Source organism: Hemiscyllium ocellatum, chromosome 4 (assembly GCF_020745735.1).
Source record: "Hemiscyllium ocellatum isolate sHemOce1 chromosome 4, sHemOce1.pat.X.cur, whole genome shotgun sequence".
In the NCBI taxonomy this organism is placed as follows: Eukaryota; Metazoa; Chordata; class Chondrichthyes; order Orectolobiformes; family Hemiscylliidae; genus Hemiscyllium; species Hemiscyllium ocellatum.
In genome coordinates, this window is record NC_083404.1 from 17294896 (window position 1) to 17315161 (window position 20266).

At 46.0% G+C, this 20266-nt stretch overlaps 1 protein-coding gene across 3 annotated transcripts in view; it reads right to left on the reverse strand.

Annotated features, from left to right (window-relative positions):
- The window catches only part of tpd52 (tumor protein D52), a 147726-nt gene that overhangs the window by 83639 nt on the left and 43821 nt on the right, over positions 1 to 20266 (reverse strand). For 2 of the 3 annotated variants that reach the window (XM_060822802.1, XM_060822801.1), the window contains one exon: positions 14019 to 14067. In XM_060822802.1, coding sequence (XP_060678785.1) covers positions 14019 to 14067 — 49 coding nt within the window. Of the gene's footprint in view, positions 1 to 12171; positions 13287 to 14018; positions 14068 to 20266 lie in introns of those variants that run through there. The other variant, XM_060822800.1, reaches the window with a different exon arrangement.

The following is a 20266-nucleotide window of genomic DNA, read 5'->3' on the forward strand; positions in this document are numbered from 1 at the left end:
GAGTTAAATGAGTCTTCATAGGCTTGAATGTGTAAAAAGCGTGTGAAGGACTTTTTTGAGCAAACGTTTTATGTATTTATGGCTGAGAAGATTGGGGATGGGGGAGCAGGGGACAGGGCAGCGAGCAGCTGTGGGGGGGGGTGCGTGGGAACAGGAGGGGTGCGCGGGGAGCAGGGGGTGCGCGGGGTTGGGGAAAGGAGGGGTGTGGGGAAATGGGGGGGAATGGGACTATGGGAGGGATGGGGGTATTGGGGGTAAGGGATGGGGGGGTGAGGGACGGGGGTATGGGGGGAGAAGGTATGCAGGGGAGGGACAGGGGGTGGGACGGATGGATGCGGGGGGAGGGGAAGGATGTGGGGGGGGAGAAGGGGAAGGGTGGGGAGGGATGGGGAGGTCTGGGGAGGGATGGGAGGGGTTGGGGGAGGGATGGGGGGAGGGATGGGGATATACGGAGGGATGGGGATATGGTGGGGAGGGATGGGGTGGAGAGGGATGGGGTGGAGAGGGATGGGGGTCGGGGAGGGATGGGGAGGGACGGGGTCTGGGGAGGGATGGGGAGAGATGGGTGGATGGGGAGGGAATGGGGGAGGGGGAATGGGGGAGGGGGAATGGGGGAGGGGGAATGGGGGAGGGGGAATGGGAAGGGGAAGGATGGGGGGGAAGGGGAAGGATTGGGGGGGAAGGGGAAGGATGGGGGGAAGGGGAAGGGTGGGGGGAAGGATGGGGGGAAGGATGGGGGGAAGGGGAAGGATGGGGAGGAAGAGGGGTGGGGGGGAGGAAGAGGAATGGAAGAGGAATGGAAGAGGGATGGAGGGATGGGGGGGTGGGGGGGTGGGGGGGGGGGGGGATGGGGGTGGGGGGGTGGGGGGGGGGTGGGGGGGTGGGGGGGTGGGGGGTGGGGGGTGGGGGGGGGTGGGGGATGGGGGTGGGGGGGGGTGGGGGATGGGGGTGGGGGGGTGGGGGGTGTGGGGTGGGGGGGATGGGGGATGGGGGTGGGGTTGGGGGGGATGGGGGGTGGGGGTGGGGGGGATGGGGGGATGGGGGGTGGGGGTGGGGGGATGGGGGGGATGGGGTGGATGGGGGGGATGGGGGGGATGGGGGAAATGGGGTGGATGGGGGGTATGGGTGGATGGGGGGTATGGGGTGGAAGGGGGGTGGAAGGGGGGTGGAAGGGGGGTGGATGGGGGGTGGATGGGGGAATGGGGGGATGGGGGATGGTTGGGGGGAAAGGGGGGGGTGGATGGGGGGGAAGGGGGGATGGATGGGGGGAAGGGGGGGATGGATGGGGGGAAGGGGGGATGGATGGGGGGGAAGGGGGGGATGGATGGGGGGGAAGGGGGGAATGGATGGGGGGGATGGGGGTGATGGATGGGGGGGATGGTTGGGGGGGATGGATGGATGTGGGGGTTGGGGAAGGATGGGGGGGTTGGGGAAGGATGGGGGGGTTGGGGAAGGATGGGGGGATGGGTAAGGATGGGGGGGGATGGGAAAGGATGGGGGGGATGGGGAAGGATGGGGGGGATGGGGAAGGATGGGGGGATGGGAAAGGATGGGGGGGATGGATGGGGGGAGGATGGGGGGGTGGATGGGGGGGATGGATGGGGGATGGGATGGGGGATGGGATGGGGGGTGGGATGGGGGGTGGGATGGGGGATGGGATGGGATGGGGGGATGGGATGGGGGATGGTATGGGGGATGGGATGGGGGGAGAGGGATCGGGGATGGGATGGGGGGAGAGGGATCGGGGATGGGATGGGGGGATGGGATGGGGGGGAGGGATGGGGGGATGGGATGGGGGGGAGGGATGGGGGGAGGGATGGGGGGGAGGGATGGGGGGAGGGATGGGGGGGAGGGATCGGGGATGGGATGGGGTGAGGGATTGGGGATGGGATGTGGGGGAGGGATGGGGGGATGTGGGGATGGATGGGGGGAATGAGGGGGGATGTGGGGTTGGATGGGGTGATGGGGGGGGATGGATGGGGGGGGATGGATGGGGGGATGGATGGCGGGTGGGGAAGGATGGCGGGGGTGGAGAAGGATGGCGGGGGTGGGGAAGGATGGCGGGGGGTGGGGGAGGATGGGGGGGTGGGGGAGGATGGGTGGGTGGGGGAGGATGGGTGGGTGGGGGAGGATGGGGGGATGGAGAGGATGGGGGAGGATGGGGGAGGATGGGGGGATGGGGGAGGATGGGGGGATGGGGGAGGATGGGAGGATGGGGGGATGGGGGTTGGGGGAGGATGGGGGAGGGTGGGGAGGGTGGGAGAGGGTGGGGGAGGGTGGGGGGGAAGGGTGGGGGGAAGGGGTGGGGAAGGGTGGGGGGGAAGGGGTGGGGAAGGGTGGGGGGGAAGGGATGGGGAAGGGGGGAAGGGGGGAAGGGGGGGAATGGGAGGGGAAGGGGGGAATGGGAGGGGAAGGGTGGGGGGAAGGGTGGGGGGAATGGGGGTGAAGGGTGGTGGGAATGGGGGGAAGGGTGGGGGGGAATGGGGGGGGAGGGTGGGGGGGGAATGGGGGGAAGGGGGGGGGAATGGGGGGAAGGGTGGGGGGGAATGGGGGGAAGGGTGGGGGGGAAGGGTGGGGGGGAATGGGGGGAACGGTGGGGGGGAATGGGGGGAAGGGTGGGGGGGGAATGGGGGGAAGGGTGGGGGGAATGGGGGGAAGGGTGGGGGGGAATGGGGGGAAGGGTGGGGGGAATGGGGGGAAGGGTGGGGGGAATGGGGGGAAGGGTGGGGGGGAATAGGGGGGAATGGGGGAAGGGTGGGGGGGAATGGGGGGGAAGGGTGGGGGGGAATGGATGGGAAGGGGGGATGGATGGGGGGATGGGGGATGGATGGTGGGATGGGGGAGGGATGGGGGGAGGGATGGGGGTGATGGATGGGGTGATGGATGGGGGGGTGGATGCGGGGGGTGGATGCGGGGGGTGGATGGGGGGGTGGATGGGGGGGTGGATGGGGGGGGTGGATGGGGGGATGGATGGGGGGGATGGATGGGGGGGATGGATGGGGGGGGATGGATGGGGGGGATGGATGGGGGGGATGGATGGGGGGGATGGATGGGGGGGAAGGATGGGGGGGATGGGGGATGGGATGGGGGGATGGGATGGGGGGATGGGATGGGGGGATGGGATGGGGGGAGGGATGGGGGATGGGATGGGGGATGGGATGGGGGATGGGATGGCGGGTGAGGGATCAGGGATGGGATGGGGGGAGGGATCGGGGATGGGATGGATGGGCGGAATGGGGGGGATGTGGGGATGGATGGGGGGAATGGAGGGGATCTGGGGGTGGATGCGGGGGATGGGGGGTTGGATGGGGTGATGGGGGGCGGATGGATGGGGGGGATGGATGGGGGGTGGGGAAGGATGGGGGGGATGGGGGAGGATGGGGAGGATGGGGGAGGATGGAGAAGGGTGGGGGGAGAAGGGTGGGGGGAGAAGGGTGGGGGGAATGGGGGAAGAAATGGGGGGAAGGGTGGGGGGAAATGGGAGGGAAGGGTGGGGGGGAATGGGGGGTGGGTGGGGAGTGAATGGGGGGGGGGGGGATTGGGGGATTGGGGGGGTGGGGGGGAAGGGGAGGGGTGGGGAGGGACGGGGAGGGACGGGGGGAGGGACGGGGGGAGGGACGGGGGAGGGACGGGGGGAGGGACGGGGGGAGGGACGGGGGAGGGACGGGGGAAGGGACGGGGGACGGGGAGGGACGGGGGACGGGGGACGGGGAGGGACGGGGAGGGACGGGGGAGGGACGGGGGAACGGGGGAGGGACGGGGGAACGGGGGAGGGACGGGGGCGGGGGAGGGACGGGGGCGGGGCAGGGACGGGGGCGGGGGCGGGGGAGGGGGGACGGGGGCGGGGGAGGGGGGACGGGGACGGGGGACGGGGGGTGGGGGGATTGGGGGATTGGGGGGGTGGGGGGGAAGGGGAGGGGTGGGGAGGGACGGGGAGGGACGGGGGGGGGACTGGGGAGAGGCGGAGGAGGGATGGGGGTATGGGATGGATGGGGGAATGCGGGAGGGATGGGGTATGGAGGGAGGGGGAGGGGGCGGGAGAGGGGGAGGGGGCGGGGGAGGGGGAGGGGGCGGGGCGGGGAAGGGGGGGGCGGAGGAGGGGGCGGGGGAGCGGGGGAGCGGAGGAGGGGGAGGGGGCGGGGGAGGGGGCGGGGGCGGGGGCGGGGCGGGGGCGGGGGTGGGGCGGGGGCGGGGCGGGGGCGGGGGCGGGGGAGGGGAAGGGGGGGCGGGGGAGGGGGCGGGGGAGCGGGGGAGGGGGCGGGGCGGGGGGCGGGGCAGGGGGCGGGGGGCGGGGCAGGGGGCGGGGGCGGGGCGGGGGGCGGGGGAGGGGGAGGTCCCCCCCCCCATGTCACTGACCTTCCTCCCGCCCAGGTCTGGGATCTCCGCCTCTCTCTGTCGCTGCAGGTCCGCGTGCCGCTCGAAGGCGACCGCAAAGCCGCTCCGCTTCTCAGCATCCGACGAGGAGAACCTGGTTCGGACATCCCGCTGGATCAGCCGTCCTCCCCGGCCAGCCGCCTGTTTGACCGCGGGGCCCAGGCCGCTCCACACCGTCGCCATGACACCGGCCGTTCCTCCCAGACAACGAGATGGTGCTTTAGCCAAGAGGATCCCCGTGGACTGGAGCTGGAGCTGCTAGTCTCCAGAGACAGCGCCACGCAGACTAGTCACTGTAATTGCAAGTTCAGCAAATGGTCTTTGCGACCTTGCCACCTCTTTGGGCAGATCATTGCTGTTTTGCAGAAGCAAGCCAGACCGTACTTTCAGTGTGCATCAAATAGTTGTCTCAGTCATTTCCAAATATGTGGGGTGGCACAGTGGTTAGCACTGCTGCCTCACAGCGCCAGGGACCCAGGTTCAATTCCCACATCAGGCGACTGTGTGGAGTTTGTACATTCTCCCTGTGTCTGCATGGGTTTCCTCTGGGTGCTCCAGTTTCCTCCCACAATCCAAAGATGTGCAGGTTAGGTGAGTTGGCCATGCTATATTGCCCATAGTGCCCATTAGTCAGCGGTAAATGTAGGGGAGTGGTTGCTCTTCGGAGGGTCAGTGTGGACTTGTTGGGCCAAAGGGCCTGTTCCCGCACTGTAGGGAATCTAATCTTCATCTTCAAAATAACAATAAACGGTAAAAACATTGCTGGAGTAACTTCGCAAGTCTGACAGCATCTGTGCAACGGGAAGCAGAGCTTCTAGTTCTAGTTCTGAAGAAGGGTCACTGGACCCAAAACATTAATTCTATTTTCTCTCTACATTGTGGTGAACTCTCCTTCTTTATGGTCATTTAAGCGGGCATTGGATAGGCATTTGGAAGTTATTGGGCTAGTATAGGTTAGGTAGGATTCGGTCGGCGCAACATCGAGGGCCGAAGGGCCTGTACTGCGCTGTATCCTTCTATGTTCTATGTTCTATACCTGAGGAGTTTCTCCAGCAATTTCTGCTTTCTAGATCAGTCTGACTCCTCTTCGGTATACCTTATTCAAATGCAGGCATGTATTTCAAATGCTGTGAGAGCTTTACTACTAAACAAAGCAGCATTCGATTCAGGGTGGGACAAACAGGATGGTGCATCAAAGAAGATCATAGGATTGTTGGCAATAAATCGTAGATAAACACAAAGCAGCAGACTGTGAAGAAGGACAGAAGCAGAAGACTGAGGAGAGGACAGAAAGGATAGTTACAGCAGAAGAGATGGGAAGCACAAGTGAACTATGAAAGAGAAAGCTGGGAAAGAAGAAAATGGAAAGTTTGAGGGCACTCAAATGGAAAGAAAGAGGAGGCAGATGTAAGCGAGTGAAGGGCAACAGGAACAAGCAAGGGCCAGAAAGAAAGAGAAAGATAAGGAAGAACATGACAGCTATGATGGGCTGAATAGCCTCATTCTGTGCTGTAACAATTCACATTTCGATGACAAGATAAAGGAAATAATTGCTGGAAGGAACATTTTTTAAAAATTACAAAGCACATGACTGGGACATAAAAGTTTGAAAACACATCCAAATTTAAGAAGTGTTATCCAACCTACGTACTGATCTCTCATATTAAAATTTATCTTTCTCTGCACGTTCTTTGTAGCTGTAATACTACATTCTTTATTCTGCTCTCATACCTTGATGCTGGAATGTCAGTGTCGAAACGTGTGGCGCTGGCAAAGCACAGCAGGTCAAGCAGATTCAGAGGAGCAGGAGAGTTGACAATTCAGGGGCTGATGCCTGAAATAAGGAATCTCCTGCTCCTGGGATGCTGCCTGGCCTGCTGTGCTTTTCTTGTGCCACACCTTTCAACTCTGTACGGTTGTGATCAGTCCAATTAGCACACAAAATAATATTTTTCACCGTATCTCGGTAAGTGAGCCAATAATAAATCAAATCAAACAAAGAGTGAAGATGAATTGTGACAACAGGTGGTATATTAAGGGAGAAAGAAATTAAAGCTGGAAGAGATAAACATGATATTGTGAAACACTGGGGAACAGAGATTTTCAGTTCTGCAGGAAAATAGACAAATAAATATTAACTCAAAATGTTTAATATCATTTCTATGCAGTGGCTGTACGTTATGATTATGTGTATAAAAGTTTGGTCATGAATGTTTTGGTTGTATAAGTTGCAAAGTATGTACGATTGTCATTGGGAAACAATATAGGAACGGGAAATGTTGTTACTGCTCCTGGGGAAACATCGACCTCTAGTGGTAGCTTAGTTGAGCTATAGGTAAGGGGCGAGATTCGGCAGAATGGGGTAAAATAATTAAGAATTTTATTAAAAACTCCAGCATAAACATGGGAATTAAAGTGGACGGGACTGAGATGTGAGGTCTCTATACACAACGGCAGGTAAAATTTAACCTGGACACCGAGGTGTGATGAGTTGGAATGGTTTCATGTTGCTTGATCGGATATGGCAGTAATCTTACGCATTTGATGTATTTTCCAAAATGCAGATAAACTATCAAGTTCAATGTATCAGGAGTGATTCAGTACGTCGTGGAGAACAGTCGGCTGTGGCGGCAAGATTAATTGGTTTAACAGTTGTTATCAACTTAGAACCAGAACTGGGCTCGTGGGAGATGTTCTAAACAATACGTGACGGTTATGACAAAAGAAGTTAGCAAGTCTTTTTTTTCTTGGTATATTGTTACTTGAGTTAAAGTTCTGCGATCAGGCTGTATTCCCCTTGGTGACACTGTGAAATGGAATGTATCAGTGAGCTCCATGCAGCAGGATGATGTATCGAAAACTGCCCAGTGTCCAGAACTTTAAAAACTTGCAGCAGCTGACCACTGATTGTCTCTTGGGATCTTTTTTCTGCATTTCCAACACCACTGAAAAACAATTATATTGTGTGTTTTTTTTGGGGGGGGAATCACCATTTTTTGCAATTATCCTACATTTTACTTATTGCAATATCCTGTTGTTCACCATTAAGAAACTGTGGTCATTTCCCCATACAAATAGTGCTACCAGAAGCAAAGACCTATGGCGACAACAGCACCTTGCACTTTTTGCAGCAAGTGTAAGAGGAGAGGTCCTCTCTCCGCGACAAAACCATAGGGTCAGGAAGGTAACGAATGTTCAAAGCATAAGCAGAGAGTTCGAACTACAATACCAGAGAAAAGAAATTCAACAACCTCACCAAGTGGAAAAATAGTTGAGATTATAGAGGACATTGAGGCCTCTTCTGGAGTGCTGTGTACAGTTCTGATTGCCCTGCTATAGAAAGGACATTATTAAATTGTAGAAGGTTAAGAAAAGATTTACCATGACGTTGCCAGGAATTGAAGGTTTGAGTTATTAAAGAAAAGCTGGATAAACCATGACTTTTTTCCCCCTGGAGTGTAAGAGGTTGAGGGGTAACCTTACAGAGGTTTATAAAATCATGAAAGGAATAGATAAAGTTAATAGCAAGGGTCTTTTCCCCAAGGGTCGAGGGAGTTCAAAGGCCAGGGGCATATTTTTAAGGTGAGAGGAGGAAGTTCTACAAGAGACCAAAGGGCAACTTTTTTTTAAAAAAAAGTGGTTAGTGTGTGGAATGAACTGCCAGAGGAAGTGGTGGATACAGTAGTGAGACCGTTGAAGAGACGTTTGGATCAGAACATGAATAGAAAAGGTTTGGAAGGATATAGGCTAATGCACGCAGGTGGGACTAGTTTAATTTGGGAATGGTCAGCATGGACTAGTTGGACCCAAAGATTTGTTCTATGCTGCATGACTATGACTAGAATTATTTTTGTTTCCTAACACCACTTCTAAGTCTTGACTTTAATTTGTACATCTGCCCAGCCTAGAATGCCTATTAATAGAATTTCTTTCATAACCTACTCTTTGCCCTTTAATATCTCAAAGTTTGATCAAACTACCTTTCATCTTTCTAAACATCAAGGAATACAACCAAAATTTGTGCAATCTCATTTTAAATCAAGGTTGTTAGGTAAAATGTTGGCAAAACTGGACGTAATTTCCCTCAAAACTACTAAAGGTGTGATGTCCAGATCTGTATTCCAGGTACGGTTTAGCTAGGGTTTTGTATTCCTGGAGCATTACTCTGCAATCTTGGTATAAATCTTCACAGGCAGGTCCACGTTATTTAATTTTAAAAAATGAAAGCTGCGGACGCTGAAAATAAGAAACAAAAACAAATTGCTGGAAAAAGCTCCGGTCTGGCAGTACCAGTGGAGAGAAATCAGACCCAATGTTTCAGGTCCAGTGACCCTTCTTAAGATCTTATTTGACTTTTAGACAATTTTCATTTTGTGGCCATAATGTTTCAATGATCAGTGTACTTTAATCCTCACGTCTGTTTGGACACATTGACATGCTATTAACAAGTGTGAAGGAGTCCTATTTATTCTTTTGAGGTTCAGAGTAGGCAGTCTCTCAGCTGTTAATATTGTAACCTGCCAATTTAACCCATCTATTCAGTCCTCAATCTCTCACCAATTTTATGGTGTCAATGACACCTACACCTAAGGCCTCCAAGTCCTTGCATGTCACAACTATAGGTCTGGCAACATGTATAATGAAGGAAACAGATTATTTAAATCAGAACATTCATATCAATCTGAAATATTAATTGCTTTCTCTCCAAAGATGTCAGATCTGCTGAGTAATTCCAGCATTTACTATTTTATTTCAGATGTCTCTCTCCTCTGCCATCTTTTGCTTGTCATAGAAATTCTTATCATAGTGGTGTACCGCAAGGGTTAGTGTTGAGTCCACTGCTGTTTATCATTTATAAAAATGACCTGGATGAGGGCGTAGAAGGGTGGATTAGTAAATTTGCAGACTGCACCAAGGTTGGTGGAATTGTGGATAGTGACAAAGGATGTTGTACGTTACAGAGAGACATAGATAAGCTGGGCTGAGAGGTAGCAAATGGAGCTTAACGCGGACAAGTGTGAGGTGATTCACTTTGGTCGGGGTAACCGGAATGCAAAGTACTGTGCTAATGGCAAGATTCTTGGTAGTGTAGATGAGCAGAAGATCTGTGTCCATGTACACAAATCTTTGAAAGTTGCCACCCAGGTTGACAGGTTGTTAAGAAGGCAGTGTTTTAGCTTTTATCAATAGAGGGATCGAGTTCCAGAACCATGAGGTTATATTGCAGCTGTACAAAACTCTGGTGAGGCAGCACTTGGAGTATTGTGTACAATTCTGGTCACTTCATTATAAGGAGGATGTGGAAAGGGTGCAGAGGAGATTTACTAGGATATCGCCTGGTATGGAGGGAAGGTCTTATGACAAAAGGCTGAGGGACTTGAGGCAGTTTTCATTAGAGAGAAGGTTGCGAGGTGACTTTACTAGGACATTAGATAATCAGAGGGTTAAATGGGGTGGACAGGGAGACCCTTTTTCCAAGTATGGTGACGGCGAGCACGAGGGGGCATAGCTTTAAATTGAGGGGTGATAGATATAGGATAGATGTCAGAGGTAGTTTCTTTACTCAGAGTAGTAGGGGAATGGAATGCTTTACCTGCAACGGTAGTAGATTCGCCAACTTTAAATATATTTAAATAGTCATTAGACAAGCATATGGATGTACATTAAATCGTGTAGGTTAGATGGGCTTCAGATTTTGGTATGACAGGTCGGCGCAATATCGAGGGCTGAAGGGCCTGTACCGCACTGTAATGTTCTACATCTATGCTAAAAAGGTCCTTTGCCCTATCAAATCTGCATCAGACAAGATTAAGTACCTAACTACTGCATCCAACTTTCCAACAGCTGGCTCATGGCTTTGTATGCCTTGGCATTACAAATACATATTGTACAAGTGTAATTTGTAAATTTGGATAGGTGGTTCTCAAAATCCTCATTTCAGCAAGTTACTGGCTAGTCTGTCACTTAGAATACCTGATCACCATCCCTATCTTCTACCTCCTGCTACCCAGCCTGTTACCTAACCAAGTCACTAACTTGAATGCCATGAGCTTTAACTTTAGATAGCAATTGAATTGCTTCTGAAAGTCAAAGTGGCATCAATTTTTGTCCACTACTTTTGTCACCACCTCAAAAGTTGATCAAGTTCACCAAGCATGTCCTTGCTGATTCTCTGATCAAATCAAAATTTAAAGTGTATTGTCACTTTATCATTAATCATAGATACTAGCAATTTCCTAACAATAGATGTTGAACAAAATGATGGATAATTTCCTGAATTCTCTTTCATTGTTAAATAGTGGAATGGTATGTAATTTTTTTCCCCCAATTTAAAGTGAAGAAAGAAACAAACCTGGAGGATTTCACTCTGTGACCTCCTGCCATTATTTTCTTCATTGTTATTTTGCTCAATTTATGGGTGTATCTACGAAAAGAAATGCACTGCAGTGATTCAAGACAGCTCAGCACCATTATCTCAAGGGCAGCTAAGCATGGGCAATAAATGCTGGCTCAGCCAACACCCATATCACATGAATTAAAAATAGATCTGTTTGCACCTCCCCCACCTACTCATTCCCCCCAAACAATATAAAAGGCACTACGATTAACACACGCTGTTGCTTTGGAGCTAATTATCGACCGCATTTATTTGCACGATAAAACTACGCCATTTGTACGTTAGTCTTTTGCAGCTCAAACTTTTACATTTGAAAAATGTAAAAATTGGAGCTGGTTTCACCAAGTGACTCACTTGTGTCAGCTAAGCATAAGATTAAAGATGAAGTCTGACCATTTTTGTGAAAACAAGGTATCAATCTTTATGCAACAGTGGTTAGTCCTCAATTAGTGTGTTCACTTTTGGGCACCAATATCAAGATGTCAAGGACTGCATTAAGTGTAGCAGATCTTTACTACAAAAAAGTGGTACGGGGATAAAAGGGTTTCAGTTATATAACATGAGTAGTAAAGCTAAGATGTTTCAAATTTATATTTTTTCCACATATAAGCCAGCATTCCAGGTCATATTATTGCAATTTCATCTCAGGCAATATTGCAGATTTAAAATTCTTTCATCAATGTTTACTGAAATCCTTTAGTTCTGTAAAACTCCTGCAAGAGGTAAAGTGGAGAGGAGGTAAAAGATTTCATGGATTATCTTTATAAGATCTTCTCCAGATTTTCTTACTGACCAAAACTAGTATTCAAGCAGCAATATGACTGGTACTTTAAACACTTGACCAAATTTAAATGAAAAAAAAGATTTGTAATCCCAGAGTTTCTACACATTCAATTGTCATCTGGAATGATTAATTGGCTCACTTTCCTAGTCTGAGATTCCCACTGAATTTCTATCGAATCCTTAATACACAGTTGCAAAACATTCATGTGTCTTTCCTCCATCACTCAACAGATAAACTGATAAAGTTGAAACATTTCTTGGCTCTTTAAATTGTTTTGATTCTAAATAAAATTAATGCCCCTGAGAGGTACCTGTCATTTAAATGTGCTGTATTTAACCCATTGGATTGCACTTCCTTGTGCCAGATCACCCCAATTACTTGCAGCAAATCAGATGACAACCAATGTAGAAATTGTAGAACACTTACTCAGGGTTTAAATTGTTTAGTGTGGGAAGCTTGCATATTGAAATATGGTCATTTTTGATGAAGTTTAAAATAAAACTTTTATATTTCCATTAATACAACTTTACACATGAGCAATAAGTGAAATATTGCTTTAATACAGTGGGTTAAGTTCCAATCAATTCTAGTGAGACAAAACATTTCACAATGAACATTTTACCATCAGCAATCTTTATTAAAAGTTTTTTTAAAACATATCAAGACAGCTGGGACTGTACAGCATTTCATCCAGCCAAGTGAACAAAACCAAAATTATCCTTGTACAATGTTAACATTAAACTCTAACCTCAAATATTTCAAATATGCACTAATGCAACATCTTTTAATCAATGCCATCCATTCATTTGGTCATCAAACTCAGACCCCAAAATTCTGAACCTTAAATGCTGCTAACTGCCAACATGCATTAAAATGAGGAGTGAGTGTACATTTACAACCACCTCTCAGATATGAACAGATTTAAATCACAGAACTGAGCACTTGTGCAAGAAAATACTTCGCCAGGTACGAAAGTGAAAACCAGATGAGGTGGTCTCTATTTGAGCAAAAAAAACATACTGAATTCCACATCTGAAGAGGATGCCATTCAGACTGTGGCATTTCCTACAAAGATGTCTTGTTACCTTATAGCTTGAACAAATAACATTTCCAAAAAGTAAAGAAAAAGCTTTCACATTGTATTTAATAGGCATCTAATTTTAGAGTAATCTAACAAAAAATACACATTCACTTTGAGCTGAGTCATTGCTTGCATGTCTGTCTACAAACTAATGCTATCCATTTCAACAGTTTGAAATAATTTTCTTTGGAAAAACAGGAATGGAAGCTTAATGCATCTCAATTTAATATTCCAATCAAGACCGTTTCATTGGTATAACTTGGAGCAAGAGTTTGGGACAGTCATTAAGCCAAGTATTTTCACCATAACATTTTTTTTTGCTTCTGAGGACCAAAGTAGTTTTACATTAAATCCAAATTTAAAGTGTAGTAATTCAGGGGCTGACCAGATCTTGTAAGCTGTTAAATACAAGACACAATGTCATGAGACAGAGACACAACTAATGGGAAAAAAAGCCATTATTTGCAACTAGTACCATTTGCTTGATTTATACTGTGTCAAAGAAGAGCTAGTTTTAAAGCAGCATCTTAATGAGCTTCTTGAACATCTGAAACCTCTTCTGTAATGGCCTCTGTGGCACTTGCATTTGCTGCAGAGTTTAGAACATTCCCAAAATCGCCGCCTCCTTCCTTGTTGCCTGCAACCTTAGACTGAGAAAAATCGAATGAATATAGATTAAAAAGATGAAAATATAATCTACAATTAACCAAAAACACATACAAAACACTGAAATAATGCTTTGACAATTTACTAAAGTGCACTCATGTTAAAAATGCAATCCTATAAAATTCAAAATGAATAGTTTTTTTGAAAATCACCAAACTGAAAGTTCTATTTATTGTCCCTTTACAATTAGCTTGCATTATAGAATACCCACAATCTATTTTCCCATCTCACCACAAAAAATTGCTTTTTTTGACCATTGACACATTAGTAGTACAGAGGTCTGCAAGATTTGCAGATGATCTTTAAGATAGTGAGAACCAGATATCCATTGTCCTCATCACTGAAGCATCACAACAGGTGCCTTTCCACTCAAACAGCGCAAGATATATTCTCAGTTGCTAAACCCAAATAAAAACGTGAGCTGTTTTCGGTCATAACCATCTTCCCAGTGACCAATATTCAGGGAAAAATCTGAAGCAGAAGGTCTCCAAATATTAGTAAGTCAGAAGATTTTGAAAAAATGAAATAGACCATATATACACATACAAAACCTCTGGGTTTCCAAAGAAATGTGGAGTGTTCATGCGCAGAAAGGAACTGGAAAGATCTGACATTCTAAATTTTAACTGCCCAAAGCTATATTTTTTAATCTTTGTATTAAAGATTGTATTCACCAACCCAAGTAAAGTTTCAAAAAATGTGAACATACACACTACCTTTAAGCTTTCAACTCTATCTTCAAATGACTTGAAAGTTGGTGAATTTCTGTAAAAAAGATAAAGATTTAAACAAGTGTTCGTTACCAAAAATGACACATTTAGACAGCAATAATATTTTAAAAGTAATCAAATTTAGCTTTGTTTTCTAAAACTATTGCAGAATGACAGATCTATCTTGAATTATTTTTTAAACCAGCATTTGATAACAGTCTAGATCTAGGATATTTACAGCAAAGCCAACAGGAAAAAAGATACCAAACAGAAAAACGGATACAGAACAACATAACATCAACTTTGGTAGCATCATAGGACAGAATTCTATGCTATGACATCCTTGAATCATTTGAAAATGTATTAGGAAATCACAAATAATAGTGTAGTGCAATGCAAAAATTGTTCAGGCAAAGTAAACATATACTCTAAAAAGATCATTTTTAACCTGGTCATACTTCAGTAATACTAGGGGTAAATAACATTTGGCAAAACTTAAAGACATATTCCTCTGGTCTTTTCTTGAGACTGCCACATCCCATACTAGCTCCTGCTGGAAAAATAGTGTGCTGCAATATTTGTAAAAGGAGAAACAAAATCAACATTGCTACAGCATCCAGGAACAGCAGTGTGAAACTTGGGTCTGAATATTTTTTCTTCCACACAGTAGAAGACTTAACTTCAGTTGAGCATCTACCTAGACCTGGAGAAAGTGAGGACTGCAGATGCTGAAGATCGGAGTTAACAAGTGTGGCATTGGAAAAGCACAGAATGTCAGATAGCATCCAAGGAGCAGGGGAGTCGATGTTTCAGGCATGAGCCCTTCATCAGCATTCCTTATGCCCGAAACGTCAACTCCTCTGCTCTTCTGATGCTGCCTGACTTTGTGCTTTTCCAGCGCCACATTTTGACATCTACCTGGATCTTGCCACTCAATTGCACTGTACAGCTGAGGCTTTGCACAAGTGCAGTGTCGTCAGATCATCCAACTGTCCCATTATCAAAAGTAAAACTTGTCCCCTCTCCCATCCATGAAAAACCATGCCAAAAATAAATTGAGAAGCTGCAAAGCTGTACATAAATTGATTATCTGGCAGGGCCTAAGAATGGGATAATGCTGGTTAATCAAATCTACCAATTAAGGGAAGTTATATTCCTCTGGATACAAGGCAACATGCTGCTCTGTCCTCAAGGCAAGGGCAACATCTGGACACCACAGTAAAAATATCATAAATGATGACCAAGCTAACAACACAACCTTCAGACAGAAAAACATTGTCAGCTTCACTGACAGTTGCTCTGAACACTACATTTTTGTTCAAAATAACCAAAACTGACCCAATAATGTCAATGCAAAAAGTGAAGAACCTTTGTTCATTCTACATTAATATCTCAACACTGAAAATAACCAGTTGTTAAAAAGGAAAAACAAAACCACAAATTCCCATGACGAGAAAGTCCATTTGTATATCGCTCAATACCGAAAGTTCATCTCTACCATTCCCACAATGAAACCACAAATTTCAAATCAGCAAAAGCCACGAGAACATGATCAAGTCAACATTCAAAGTGGAAAACAAAGTTCAAATATCATTCCATAGAGTCTGAGGACTACAAATGTGCTAAAACTTAGACAATGAATTAGCCATAAAATTTTATTTCAATGCATATACAGTACCTCATAGCAGGCATGCTAATTGAGTGTCGTAGGGAGTGAATGCTAATCGGCCAGCATTAAGGAAACAGCAAAAAGTTAGTTTAAAAACATGTAATACTTGATTTATGACAAACAGAATAATAGGAAGGTATGTTGCCAAAGCACCCTTCCATTTTAAGCATTAAAAGGAATAATTTTTCATTTGTGGCTCAGCAGACCACTCTTCTACACACAGTACATCAATTCATGCATTTCTATTCAAGTAATATTTAATTTCATGAAGTGAACAGATTGATTTTGTGCTTCATTATCATAAAGTACACCTTCCTTACCTAAAAGAATGTGAAAAAGCATGTAATCTGCAGGATGTCATCGTGATACGGTGAGCATTAACAAGAAAATTGAACACAAAACAAGTCACTACCACTGTAAATTTAATTGATTTTGAACATTTCAAACTTGACTATCCTTAATTATAGTAAAACAATTCTAAAGTAGCCAGACTTTTCAGAAATGGTTTGCATTAACATAAGCTCCTAAACAGATAATTCTCTAACCATTAGGGTGCAGGTATCTATTTTTGTAGAGGTGACTCTTTTTAAAAAAAAAATGTTTACACGAATAAATATATCTGCAAGATATTGTATCTCTTCGCAATGTTCACAACCTAATCTTGCAAATTTATAAAAGTCAGCCCAAATACTTCTAGGCTCAAGACTGTGTCAGATACAGCAACTCTAGCCTTCTGCTTCAAGGCTCAAGCAAACAAACAGCAGTTCAAATTAACTATTTTTTTAGTACAAAATTATGGCTTCACTTCCAAAAGCAAAAGAAATACATCATAAAAACAATACTTTTACTACTTCAGTTTAAAGTAGCATCAGATATTCAGAACATGCATCAAAAACCCTCAGATTTAAAACCAAGGTTTTGAATCAAAACCATGAGAAATAAGAATGGCATTGAAGTATAACTCGGGGAGCAATAGCAAACAAAAAGAAGTTCAAATTCGCTCCAATTTAAAATTTTAGGCAAAAGAAATAGAAAATGCTGGAAATACTCTGGGCTGGTAGCTTATGTATGGAAATGGTTTCCCTCTCCACAGATGCTGTCTGACCTTTCTGAAAATTTCACATCTTCTGCATCAGCTTTGTTCTGTTTTTGTATTAAAACCTCTCGCATATTGCTCCCATTTAGAAATCACAATCAATGCATGTGTTGCTGAATAGTAAAGCATTCACTCAGCTTAGAGGTGAAGTGTTAAGTGACCTCTTATTTCGGTTAAGGGCAGGACCAGCTGCCAAAATCAATCTGAAAGTCCTTGACATTTAATAGATTTTCTCAAGTTACACAATGCATTTTATGCTTCAACATTGGTAGTGAACATAACCTCCAAACGCCACTGGTGAGAGTTCTCTAAATTATAACAAAATTCTGCTCTAGTATCATTGAGAGTAGCGTTTGTAGCCCACAATCCATTCACTTTATCATACTGAGAAACAGTTTTGTTTGCCAGGTGCTTCTAATCAGTTTCTTTCCCTAACTACTACCACCCCTGTTCCTCCAAAATTTCTTCCTCCCTCATGACTAACTCAAGATGGGTCAAAGTGATAATGTCAGCAGCCCTCCAATATGCCATAAGGGTGAATATTCTGGGCACACAAACCAGAGGTCATAATTGTCAAGTCAATCAAGGGTGCCTTCACATCCTGTCCTGAGGACACGTTAAGTGTACTGTTATCACTCTCAGGACGGGAATCAAGAGTCAGAATCATAGAGATGTACAGCGTGAAAACAGACCCATCGGTCCAACCCATGCCAACCAGATATCCCAATCCAATCCAGTCCCACCCTCCACCACCAAGCCCATATCCCTCCAACCCTTCCTATTCATATACCCGTCCAAATGCCTCAAATGATGCAATTGTACCAGCCTCCACACTTCCTCTGGCAGCTCATTCCATACATGTTCCACCCTGTGTGAAAGTCATGAATCCTAAATGAGTTTGTTATCCAATTTCATTAATTCAAGCTAATTACTACAATCTTACTCTTAATCAACTAGCACTTAGGATTTCATGATGCTTAGTACCTATAACAGGTGGTATATAATAACAAATCTACAGCATAAAATAGAAGCAAAGAATTTTTAATAACTTACGTCAGATTCCAACAGAATTCAGTTAAGTATCCAAAGCTTTAGACTGAACCAAACCTCTCCATAAGTTTGAATACAATCACAGAAGGAGCTGATTACTAACTCTAGTTGTTGTGAGAGATGACAAGATTTTAAAAAAATCAAAGTAATTCATCTCCATTAAGTTTCTTTACAAGGGTGGACTGGCTCAAAGTTGCAGAGCATACAAGTGCACACTTTCAAAGCTCTTCAGGCAAACATAATTAAAACAGTGATTTATATTCTATCAAAGTAAATCTATATAGTTTAATTTCACAATAAGTACTACAGGAGAAAGGATGCTAATTCATGGATATGATTGGCCAAGGTATGACAAGGCAAAAGAAAAGGCTACCATAGACCACTATCCATTAAAAATGTACAAGGTTTGAATATACTCCTTTAGTTTGCCGAGGATGGATCTTCACATGTCACGTTTAGCAAATTTAACTGAGCCTCAAATTGGTTGCTAATCAACTATTAGTGTGCTGACATTAAGTGTTGCCTAATGACAGAATTACAACAGCAGATGTTTTGCTTTGAATTGTGTGTGTAGGCTGGTTGAAAACAGTCTTTATCATACGTGCACCCAAAGAAAACGTTTGACTCAATCAGCTAATCTTTGGGACATTCAGGATACATGTATGGTGTAACATCAGCATTGAAATCCATACATGCTGCTGCTCAATTCTGGGGTAGTCTGCTGGTGAAAAATATAACTTTACTTCTATTCAGTGGCTGCACATACAAAACAGGTTCTTAACATGTGTTTCAAACTGGAGATCCTGCTATTTTCCAGGGTGCTTTTAGATATGCCAGGGACTTTAAGTGAAAGAAGTGCCAGCCTTTGGCACATTTGCAAAGTTGATTGATACAGCAAACAATACTCTAATCAGAATAGCCGTAATCCCACATAAAGCTTGCAAGTGAGCAAACAGATCAATCACTAATAGCTACACTAAAGATGGTCGATCTTACAATGTCGTTCATTTACATTTGCTGGAAGCAAACTACATATGCAGAGACCCCTTCTCTGCAAATAATGAACACATTCAAGTAACACTTGAACCATACAAGGACCACCTCCAACACGAGAAAATCTAACTATCACCCTTTAACATTCAAGGTAATACAATTGCTGCATCCTCCACTATTAACATCCCGAAGTTGTCAGTGACTAGGAACTGAACTAGCCATATAAAACTTGTGACTACAAAAGTTAGACTGAGGTTAGTAATGCTACATAGAATAATTCACTTCTTGACTCCCCAAAACCTGTCCGCCATCTATATGGCGCAAGTTAGCAGTGTGATGGGCTACCCTCCATTTGCTTGGATGAATGCAGCTCCAACAACATCCGTGAAGCTTGACACCACCCAGGACAAAGCAGCCCATCTGAGTGGCAGCATATCCACCCCATTCACCTGTTCCATCATCAATGCACAGTAACAGCAGTATGCCCCATCTACAAGATGCAATAAATCCAAAAAGTTCCTTAGAAAAACACATGACCATGGCCATTTAGAAGGCTAAAGACATCAGATCTATGGGAACACCGTTGTCTGAAAGTTCTCTTGAGCCACTCACCATCTGGATTTGGAAATATTTCATCATGCCTTCAGTACAGATGGGTCGAAATCCTAGATCATATCCCATGGTAATGTCAGTGTACTTAAACCTACAGGCTGCAGCTCTAGAATTACCTTTAAGGGCAACTAAGGATGGCAATAAATGCTAACCCAGCTAGGAATATCCACACCCCATAAGTGAAGTTTAAAAACACTTGATAGCTTTCAATTACCCAGAAGTTTGAGTTGTACAGGTAGGGCACAATCAATGGAACACAAATGGCGGCACGATGGCTCAGTGATTAGCACTGCTGCCTCAGTCCCAGGGCCCCGGACTAGATTCCCACCTCAAACGACTGTGTGTGGAGTTTGCACATTCACCCAGTATCTGCATGGATTTCCTCCGGGTGTTCCAGTTTCCTCGCACAATTCAAAAAGGTGTGCATGTTAGGCCATTAATGCCCATAGTGTTAGGTGCATTAGTCAGAGGGAAATGGGTCTGGGTGGGTTACTGTTCAGAGGGTCAGTGTGGACTTGTCTGGCCAAAGGGCTGGTGTTTCCACAATGTAGGGATTTTAATCTAATCTAAATAAGTGGAAGGGAAGACTTCAAATGTATACTTACATATGTGAAAATCCAAACAAAATTTTGTGGAATCAATGTGATCAGTTCTGTTGTACAACAGGTTAGCAAAAGAACACTAATTAAAAAATGTTTTAAAAAGTTACTTTTCTGGTAATATTTCTTGCTATACTAGCAATGCCACAAAATAGGAACAGTTATGTTAGATTCAGAACGAGAGTTCTTTCTTACTTCAGAAAGACCAATAAACACTATTGAATGAGCTATTATT